This window comes from Dromaius novaehollandiae, chromosome 6 (assembly GCF_036370855.1).
Source record: "Dromaius novaehollandiae isolate bDroNov1 chromosome 6, bDroNov1.hap1, whole genome shotgun sequence".
Lineage (NCBI taxonomy): Eukaryota > Metazoa > Chordata > Aves > Casuariiformes > Dromaiidae > Dromaius > Dromaius novaehollandiae.
The window spans coordinates 25,797,573-25,808,448 of record NC_088103.1 but is presented as its reverse complement, the minus strand read 5'-3'; the positions used below and the strand labels follow the sequence as shown (position 1 = coordinate 25,808,448).

At 48.6% G+C, this 10,876-nt stretch overlaps 1 protein-coding gene across 6 annotated transcripts in view; it reads right to left on the bottom strand.

Moving 5' to 3' along the window:
* Positions 1-2,387: 2,387 nt before the first annotated feature.
* SEC31B (SEC31 homolog B, COPII coat complex component) overlaps positions 2,388-10,876 on the bottom strand; it is a 35,844-nt gene continuing 27,355 nt past the window's right edge. For all 6 annotated transcript variants that reach the window (XM_064513963.1, XM_064513961.1, XM_064513964.1 and 3 more), the window contains 5 exons: positions 8,530-8,585; positions 7,124-7,270; positions 6,597-6,713; positions 5,058-5,129; positions 2,388-4,265 (listed from right to left, as the gene is read on the bottom strand). In XM_064513963.1, coding sequence (XP_064370033.1) covers positions 4,086-4,265; positions 5,058-5,129; positions 6,597-6,713; positions 7,124-7,270; positions 8,530-8,585 — 572 coding nt within the window. In that variant the 3' untranslated portion in view covers positions 2,388-4,085. The remainder of the gene's footprint in view (positions 4,266-5,057; positions 5,130-6,596; positions 6,714-7,123; positions 7,271-8,529; positions 8,586-10,876) is intronic.

Sequence of the window (10,876 nt, the reverse complement as noted above, 5' to 3'; positions counted from 1 at the left end):
ACAGGCAGCCCCCCGCTCCCTTTTCCAATCCAAACCTCTTTAGAGGGCTCAAGGAGGAGGGGAGCAGAGGGAGGGGGGCAGCCGGGGAAGCAGAATAGAGAAGGGAACAAAATGCTAATAAATCAGCCAGCCAACCCTTTTCCCCTCCCCTCTGTGGAGTCAATGGAAAGTGTCATTTCACATGCTAATCCCCCTCCGCTCTCTTCACAACACCTTTTCCGAAAAGTGTTTGGGAAAAGTCCTTGTGGCCCGTTTACAGCTCCCTGCCGCTTCGGATTCCTTCTTGTCTAAGGCCGCGGCCCCCGTGTGGGTCTCTCCCTCCAGCAGGGCTCCTTACAAAAAAAATCTCAACAAAGACTTTGGAGTTCATCAGCCTCCCACTGAAATTCACAGCTGCTGAACAAACTAATCCCCTCTCTTGGCCTTTCTTCCTTTCAATGGGTTCTTGGCTTCAAAGACACTTTGGGAAAGGACTTTGTGGGGACTCACACTGCTCCTTCAATAGAAGTTAGTGCAAGCATTATCTTCAGAGCAAGTGGCTTTACAAACAAATACTGCCTAACAATCTCGGCCCCTCCAGCTCCCCCAAACACACACAAGCCTAGCCTGCAGACATGATGTTATCTGCAACAGGATTAGAGCTCAGCTCACTCTGTGCCCAGGGATCCCTTCCTACTGCCTCCCCCCAGCTCTTTGTCAAGCCAAAGGCCTTCTCACCCAGCAGAAAACGCTTTCTCTGTTGAGCGGTGCAGGATGCTGCAGGAGCATGTGCCCACAGGGGAGAAGGCAATGCCAAGCAGCTGCTGTCCGTAAACCAGAAGCTCTTACCAGCCAGAAGAGATAGTGCTATAACTGGAGCAGCTTCTTCCAGGGGGCCTGTGACTCAGCACATGACAGGAGGGCCCTAGAGACCTGCGCTCTGTCCTTGGCTCTACCACGAGCCCATCAAGGACCCTTGGGTGGGTCAACTCACCCCCCCCCCCTTGCATGGTTGCCCTCCAGTGCTCACTGGAGTAAACCCGGAGCAGAACTGAGCAACAGCAGGGCAAAGGGGACAGGCAGGAAGGACGCGCAAAGGCAGGTTAAATAGCCAGTCCCTGCATGAGTCCACAGATAGTAGAAGCAGTGCACTGGAGGGAACTCAAGAGCCAAACACATCTGAGAAACACAATGAAAATCCATGCTTATTTCTCCATGGTACAAGTGGCCTCAATTAAAGAAATAGCCAGTGTGGACTGCACAAGGTACTATAACTGGATCCAAAAAGGCAGAATCTAAGAAATACGAGGCTGTTATATCATGTCTGAGAGTCTGAGGACTTTCCTTACACACAGGTTAAGCACATGAGCATCTCCGGGGCTATTATTTGTTCAGCTTCAGAAAGGGTCATAACACAAGTGCAGCTCATGAAAACCAACTTGCATCTCCCTGATGGGGAACAGCTGGAGAGCTGCCTGATTAGTAACTGCTCCCAGACCTGGCTGTAACATCTCTGCAAGCAGGACTCCCTTCCAGTTTATATTTGCCTCTGTGAGCAGCAGGACCAACGAAAGCTGCTTTTCTTGTTTGTACATACTGTGTCCATGCACCTCAGATCCCTCATAAATCCTGTTCCCTTTCTAGCAATGACCCTTATAATGTTCTCCATAAACCAAGCAACCTCTCTAAACATTTGCCTCCTCCCAAGTCCTCTAACCAGAAGCCAGGCAACAGTCCTGCTTATTTCCTACCTTTGTGTGTGCTGACTGGCTGGCCCATACATGTACACTAGCTGGCCAGCTGGCAGCAGAAAGAAAACAACTATTTTGAACTTACGCCAGTCTTTTTGCAAAAGAAAGTTTGATTTCCCCTGGTAAGAACTGACATTTCAATGATATAAGTCTGATTTACACAAAGGGGGTCACATCCTCATGCTAGTTTAAGCAACACAGCTTTAGTGGTGTAAAGCAGACTTGCAGCAGGAGAGGATGTCATCCAGGACTCTGTTTGCTTGCTGACATACTTTCAAGTCCTGATATCAAGTGCAAAATCCCTGAGATCATGGCAAAAAAATACCGGGATTCCCCAAGGGAATGTCAGCCACCCCAAGGCCCTTCTAGTTGTATCTGATGCAGATGAATAGTCACAACTGAGGAAGGTGATCTGGAGAAGAACGGTTCTCTGAGTTGCGGCCCTGGGCAGTAAGGCCTGAGGTCTTACCACACCAGGATGTTTGCTGCCCACACCAGCAGAGCCCAGAATCCAGTTTTCCCCAAACCTTTTTGACTTCTTCCCCTCGCCATAGCTGAGAACTCAGAGGGTGGCCCTGCACATGAGACAAGTCCACTGAAGCCAGAGGTGACAGGCAGCTGCCTGTAGGCCCAAGCCTATGAAAGACGCTAGCAGCATCACAAAACACAGCTTTTATTTCACTGTTCTGTAATCTCTCAGTGCATCAAACTGCAGCAATGGCAACAGAACACAGCAGCAACAAGGAGGCACTTTGACCTGGCAAGGAGAGAGTAAGCCCTGCTCTCTCCCTCTTCTGACTACCCTCCCTCCTAAGTCTCAGGGTAGAGCAGGCTGCTTCGCATAAGGCGCTGAACCATGGGCCCATAATAGCAGTATCACTCAAGCAGCAAGCAGAGGAAGTAAGGGCAGGCTGTAGCCAAATGGTGGGAAGAAGCCTTGGTCCCAGCTAGGGTCCAAGGATTTCATACTGTTTAGTATGAAAGAGGTAAGAGTAAGTGAGGGAGGAAAAGACACACACACACACACACAGATGTGCCCCAAAATCCCATCTGCCTTCCCAGACTCCTCCCACGGGACAAATATGCTTCGTTCATCTGTTTCAGCCCAAAGGAAACACCACAGTGATGAAAAGCCTCAGAACAGCCCTGTCTCCTCAAGACCTGACAGCATCACCCCCTGCAGCACGTTCCTATCATTGTGGTACCACGGAGCCTTTGAGAACCACCCTCACACATATCCATTACTATAGGCAGAATGCACCCACCACACTTGTAGCAATGAGCTGTCTCCCCCTGCTCAAATCTGGGCTGTTCAGAGCAGCTTAAGGGGACACTTTAAGGGACTTCTACAACCCCTGCTGCTTCTAAAGCCCTTAGACTGTCTGGAAATCCCAATGTGGGAAGCCTTTAGATAACACTGGTTGGCAACAGACCAACTGTGCTAACATAAAGGAAGTGAAAAAGGCCAAGAGCCAGACAGTGCAGCTTTCAGCTCAAACACAGGACGCTACTGGCTCTGAGGAGGAGCACACTGAGCAGGAGTCCAACCTGCCAGCATTCTTGAGGATGGGAGAGTCCCCAGAGTTGGAAGCAGGGAAACAGTCCTGGGCCTGAAACAGAAAAGGTTCAAACCTGGGGCTTACAGGGAAAAAAAGAAAAAGGAGGGTGTAGAGGGTGCAGAGAAGGCTATGAAAAGAGAGGACTGAGTGCAGAAGTAAGACAGGACCAAAGTGAGCCCAGAGCACGCAGGTAGTCAGCCCTAGTGGTAGCAGGATAAGGGGGCAGAGGGGAGAGAGAGAGTCAAGGATTAGAACAAAGGAAAAAGAGGAATCAGAGGAGAGAACCTGACTGCAGCCCAATGGAGCAGGAACACTCCAGCTTAAGTCCCAAGGGAGCCCAGCTGTCACCCAGGACCAGTTTACACAGGAGCACGGAATAGAGCCTGAGGCTCTTCTGTCTGGTGGTGCTGCAGGTGCCAGTCCTGTTTGCCTCCCAGTGAAAAGTAGTGTCAGCCTGGGAGGGGAGTTTCCCATCTCTGGTGGGGGAACAGGGAAGAGGAAGCTAATGCAGAGCAGTTCTGGGAGGATCTCTGTGCAACCAGAACAGCCTGAAATCAAGATCCCTAGGCTAGGAAGCAGCCTCAGATGAGTAAGAAAGAGAAAGAACAGTCTCCAAGAGATCCAGGCCCCAGTGGGCTGTCTGGAGAGTAGATGGGACCAGGTGCATTGGCCCAGCATGGTTCCAGGCACTGGCAAAGACTTATTTCTCCAGATCCAGAGGAAGAGTCCACAACCTGTAGCACATCAACAGGTAAGGGAGCCCACCAGTGCATCACTGCACCAGCTGCTCCAGACTTTAGACATTCAGCTTGCCAGCAATGGTCATGAGGACCTTCAGGACAGGCATGAAGCCAGACACCTCACTGAAACTGCTGCTGCTCACCACCTGGGTGTGAACCAGGAGACCTTGCTGGTAGTTCCTAGCCTCAATGCAGCGGGCAATCTCATGGAGACCCATCAGGATGGTTGGAGAGAGCTGTAGGGAGGAAGCAGAAATGCATCAGCATGCTCAGCACTGTAACATAGGCCTTCTCCCTCCACACCCTTCCCTTCTGCTGTCCTCATCCTCACCAAACACAGAACCTACAGAACCAGGTACTAGCGTAAAGGGTATCCTGCTTCCTCCCTGAGTTTCCCAGCACAAAACATACATTAATCCAACACTCGTGCTGGATTATAGTAAACATGGGTCCTAGGTAATGACATTTCAGCATTAATTGACTATCTGATGCATTTTAGAAGGCCACAGGTCCACCTAGCACAAAATCCTGTCTCTGTTGGGGCCTAATACAGACACTGAGGGAAATGTTATAAGGATTCTATCCGTGATATATAACCCTCCAGCAGCTGGAATCAGCAGCTTAGAAGCTTTTCAAGTTGGAGGTTACACTAGGTTCCCCTAGTGTATTAACCACCCCTAGATTACTCCTTTACAAGTTGCCTGTTCCTGTCTGGAACCTGTTTGTATGCCAGCACACTTCCCAGGGATAAAAGCACCACACGAATTCCTCCCCAGGTTTTCCTTACACAGTCTCTGGGCCAAGGTGAAGGGGGAAGGGAGATGAGGCGGACTGGATTCAAGGAGCGTGGTAGAGTTTGGCACTCCCCTTGCTGTTTTCAAGAGAGAGAAACCTCTTGGTTTTCTGATTTTTTTTTTCCTCATTTGTTTGCGCTAAAAACACTGGGACAGAAGCCAAGGCCCACAACACAGCACAGAGGAGAGATCGAGAACCCAGCCGAACTACAGGGAAATGTGGTGCCTACTTACCACCTGCTCACGGAGCTTCTCGTACAAGCACTCCAGCCGTTGCAATGTATCCTCCAGCTTCCTTCGAGTTTTCTGAAGTGAAACAGGCATTGTTGGTTCTGCCAGGGCTTCGAATTCACCTCCCAGAATCAAGTTGACCCGGCTCAATCCCTCCCTCCTCTCTTCTCCCCACAGGCCCTTGCAATTCAGCTGCATCCCAGCCTCTGCCACACAGATCACAGCCAGGGACTGTGTGATACAAGCCAGCATGCCATGCCCTTGGTGTGCATGTATATATGTGCACGTGCTCTCTCCCCTATACAGGCAGTTAGATTTGTTACTTTCCCCATCTCCCAGCCCAGGCATTCCTCTCTTCTGCTAGTGCTTGCACACCACAGGACAGAGCAACTGCTTCCAAAGATTGAGAAACATCCACTGAATGACCCATTGGGCATTCAGACAGCCTCACCCTGGCTGACCTAAGAAACAGCTTGTTCCCTGTCTCCTCAAGGAGATGAGGGAACATCCTTCCCCCACTAGGTGACCAAAGAAAGGGGCTGTGTACTGAAGTTCTGGCGGGACAGACTACATTAGCCCCACCCTGGATAATCCACTCACAGGTAAATAATACTGTGGATAGCAACAGTTGGCTCTGGGCAGCAATGAGACAGGCCTGGAAGGACTTAGAAGCTCAGATGTGTTGCTGTGTCAACCCAGCTATTCAACTTCCATGTCACCTTGGAGCTATGGACTACTGAGTCCAAACCAACAAGCCTTTCTGTCCCTACAGGGAACCTTTAGATTCTCTCCCAGAAATTGCTGCTCTGTACTCCTAGAAAGAACAGAGCAAACAAGCTGAAGCTACACACAAATTGTTTAATTCCAGGATGGCTTGACAGTTTAGACTCAAGTGCTAGTCCCAACACCCACTAAGCAGAGGTCATCTGGGAGACTTCATAGTGGCCCCAAGGTCTGGGAAGACTTAGCAGCCTAACACAATGCTGCAAACACTGTTCTTCTGGTTCCAGACAGTCAAGCTTGATACATTCATGCAACATGGCATGCATGCCAATAGCCCTCCAGGAACCAGGGTGGAGAAACTACAGTGTCTCAAAAATAAAGATTGTCTGGCTTTCTCTTCTAGCCATGGTAGCCCTTTTCCTCTAAGGCCTTCCCCTCTAAGGTCTGAGGATGGTCAGCTCTGCAGGAACTATCTACAGGTCAACCCAGTGAAAAAAAGGGACTGGATTTCCTGGGGTGTTGCTTCTATTTTCCCCAGAGAAAACAGCCAGGAGGACAGAACCAAGCACACTTGAGAGACAACAAGAGGATAAGTGCTAGAGAACACATCTCCAATCCCAAAAGATGGACAAGCATAGGGCCTGAAGGGAGAAAGCAGATAGAGCTTAATCTGAATACAGGAGAAGACTCTTCCTCTCTTTTCCTTGCCAAAGGAAAGAAGTGCCTCCCAGAGATCTGTGACAGAAAGAAAGAAAGAAAAAAAAAAAAAAAAAAAAAAAAAAAAAAAAAAAGCTAAAGAGCAGAGAAGGGAGGACTTACTGGATCAGTGGCAACAGCAGAGCAGCGCTGCACCAAATCTTCAAATGTGGTCTTCAGACCCTGGTGCTCAGGGGGCACTTCCTTCCTCTCCACCCTCTCCGTGGGCAGCTGGTGATACTGACAGAGAAAGAAGTGGCTGAGTGAATGCAACAGGAGCATGAAAGACCAGGGCAGGCAGAATCCCCACTTGCAACTACAGACAGAAAGAAGTTCACTCCTTGGAAAATTTGGAGAACACCTGGAAGCACTGGGTTATATTATCATCTTGAGACTGCAGTATAGCTTCAGGCCTCTGTGGATTCTTGATTACCAGCAGGCTGACTGCCTGGCTGGCCTCCATCCCTCCCAGCCGTGTCTAGGTGTCATTTTCCACCCTGGCAGCAATGCTAACAATTCCTCTAACACCCAGGGAAAGGGTCAGGTATAAGCCTTGCAGCTGCCATGCAATAAGAATCTCAAAAGCCGAGTTGTTTCTCTACTTGACAAGGAGCTGATGCCTTAGGAACACCCCAAGTTTCCCTGGGTACCTGCAGGCTGCCTTCCTTGGGTGCTCCTGGGGGTGACTGGCCACATTCTTGCAACCTGGAGAGCTGAGGATGGATCCCTTGGAGCTCTGTGGGGAGGTTCATCACTGGAGCTGTGATGGGGGCTGGAGGTGTAAATTTCTCTGGCAACTGTCAGCAACAGGAATGATTCAAAATGAGAAGAGAGGGGAAAAAAAAAAAAAAAAGAAAAACAGTGCTGCAAGAAAACCAAGTCCAAGGAAGGAGGGTTGGTCGCACTCTCCCCAGTCAAATTTAATATCCTTTCTAAACTGCAGAGTCCCCATTTCTTAAGGTGATGTGCAATACACCCCTTTTCTTTCAGCCCACTGACTCAGAGCATGGGGCCCTTCCTCTCACATCCTAGATGAACAGCAAAGCGACAGCAAGAAAACTCCACTGAAATTGCTCAAACAGATTTGTTGCCCCCAAAAGCACTGGTCCTCTGAAAGCCGCCTTGGCTCTGCAACGGCACGAGTCCTGAATGTAGAGATTAGCAGCAGTAAAGTGTCCAACAGAGGAAGCACTGGGGAAAATCCCACAACATGGGGGGAGAATCCTCTTGCAAACACTTCATCGTGCCCCTACTAAGCCAGAGTCAGGATAGATTCTCTCCGACAGGGCTAGATCAAAAGGAGATGGCTTTAACAAGAGGTTAATCCTGTTGTAGTGAGCACAGCCTGAAGCAGGTTCCCAGCTATGCTGCCAGAAAAAGGGCTAGAAGTCTGTTCCAAGCTAAAGAACAGGAGTGGGGGTGGGAATGGTGCCAAAGAAGCTTCTCATCACACCTGCCAGCAGGCAGCAGTGATGGAAACGGGGTATGAAGAGCATGTTGCAAAAAAGCCCAGCTCACAGGTCCTCCAGTGGAATCACTACAAGGCAGAGTGCAGCAGGGCCAACAGGGCAGGCAGCTCACAGCTACAACTTTTCCAGCATAAGGTGCCACACAGTTGGCATCAGCTTCTGAGGAAAATCACTGTGGTTCTCACTGCGCTGAGGGGAAATGCTGCCCCCAACTGTCAGATGTAAAGTGAGCATGATCTCTCCAGCCCCTGTCAAAAAAGGTGGGTGGGCAAGGGCATAAGGAGCTTACATCTGTATTTCTAGAAACAAGTAACTGCAGTCAGCCTGGGAAGTACTGACAGAGAATGCAGCACCACAGATGATAAAATGCAAAACAGACACCCTGGAGAATGGCATGCAAGTCTGGATGGCAAAGGGACAAGACTCAGATGGATTCTAGCCTTAGCTGAGTGCACAGTGCAGAACTGGACAGATCTATGTGGAAGAAGAGCTGCTGAGTGCAATAGGGAGTATTTATCAGAATTCAGCTGTTGCATGCAAGTCCCTGGCTGCAAGACAACAAGCAGAAACTTGAGCTGAAAGCTTACCTTTTTCTTCTGAAGGCCTCCTCTTGCAGCAGAGGGATCAGTCCAAGATTCCTGAGCTGCCAGGACAGAGAATGAGACATGGATGTCAGACTTTAAGAAGGCAGCTAGAGTAGCAATTTGTGGTTGCTTTCATGGTTTGGAACTTCCCTCAGCAAAAACACTCACACCTCTGATTTCTTTCCCCTCCCCATCACTGTATTTTCAGACACTTCAACCAAGGAATTTCAAGCCCAGCTCACAATGCAAGAACTGTTCTCCCTTCCCTTTCTCTTTCTTAATTACATTTGCAGCATCTAAGCATGTGCACAGACTGTATGAGGTGACATCTGCTCAGATTATCCTGGTGCATGTACACACAGCTTTTTCTGCAGTTAACCTGAAGCTTTCCATATTCTGCATAGGCTGCAGAAGTCGGCCTCAGAGTCAGGCCCAAGCTTTGGTCAGGACCTGCATGTGGGTGCACATCAGGGTTCAGGGACTGCCTGGGGGTTCCCCAGAGAATCTAGTGCTGTGATACTGCAGCAAAGCCTATGCTATAGGTGAGAGAGGGTTTCTCATCAATGCTCACAGGAGTGCCTCATGGTGGCAGCCCATAGCAATGCAGGTTGCTGTGGTAGGAGAGGATTGAATTTGTGGTTGAATTTTCCCCTTCTAAAAGCATGTTCTGGACCAAAGCTTGGGAAATTTTGCTGGCTTCCCAGCTAGAAGTGAACAGAATTAACTGTTAAATTCCTTGGGAGCAGACATATCTCAGCAGATGTTTCTGTGGTAACTAGCTTTTAACCTCACTCCAGGCAATTAAAAATCCATCAGACAACATGAAATCCAAAGGCTTGTGACTACACTTCATTCTGCTAGGGTCAAATTCCAACTATCTTGCTTGCTGCTGTTCTTTAAGGGTACCCAGATCTCTAGATAAAACCCCATTGTATTTTTTTTATTTGTCACCCCAGTATTAACCTCAAGCCTATGGGATGGGAGGATTCTGTGAGAAAGTGGCATAGTTTTAAGAAGCAATATCAGAAGAATTTCTGGAGCTCAGTGCCACACTTAATGAGACACTGATTCTGAACTGAGCTTTAAAAAAAAAAAAAAAAATCACAGGGGAAAGATGCAATAGGTGCTTCATTACTTTAATTACCTTTATTATTACAATTCTGGCAGCCTCTTTTTGCCCTCCCTTTTCCCATGATTTCAAGGCTCATTCTCTGATGAGTTTGAATCAGAAGTTTAATTAAGTTGGCACTTATTTCTAGCTTGGGGATTCTGTGCCCTAGAACTCCGCTGGCCCCCACCGAGAATGTGGCCTAGCAGTCCCTGGCACTGCTCCAGCTCAGTGGCACTTTGAATCCTCAGAGGAAACAGCTATTTAAACTATAGTCTTTTAAGCCAGGCACTTAAAGTCATCAGACATGAGATGACAGAACCCTATTGCATTTTTCTGGGATGAAACTCTGACTATCTTGCCTACACTATAGGTGAAAGAGGATTTCTCTCAAACCCTGGAAGGAGTGTCCCACAGCAGCAGGCTCCAGCAATGCCTGTCCTAAAAAAATCAAGATTGTCACTGGATGGAATCAGGGATTATCCTGGCCAGAAGAGAGATGAGCCAACATGTTACTACTGTCTTTCATCCTGTCCCTGACACTCTCCAAGAGCGTGGGATTTCTACAAACAAAGGTTTCTCTTCACTAAGTTAGTGAGAATTTGTCCACAAATTCAGCTACAGGAATTTCCAAAGCAAGTTTGACCAGTCAAATTGAGTGACTTTACAAACTCCGGCCAGCCTAAAACACACACACACACACAGGCAGGAAAGCACTCTCAAGGCCTCAAGGAAGAAGGAAACCTATTTGCACATGCTGATCTGGGTATGCCTTTCACTCCCATTAAAACTAATCGTGGCAAATGCCTGCCAGGGTAAGAGTACTTCACAGCAGTGAAGTACCACAGGAAACCTTCAGCCTGAGGAAATGATAGATATCTCTGCCTTGGAATCATCTTTTGTTTCTCTGTTTAAGGGAAATCCTTTTTTCTAGGGTCTTACTCCACACAGCTGGGCTTGCTAGGTGGCACAAGTGGGTACTCAGTACCCAGATTTCCTAAACAAACTGGATAACTAGAGATTCCCTGGATAATCTCTGTGCCTAGCAGATGGTCACATGACACAAGCAACAGACACTGTACAGAACCATCTCACTAAGACACTGAGCCTTACCCCACCAACAGCGTAGACTGGAAAAGACCTACTCTGTCATCAAACCCCAAGGAGAAAAATCAGTACAAAGCAGCAGCCAGAAAAGCTTGAGGGTCCAACTTCTCTCAGCAGATGGACTGAGATTCAAAC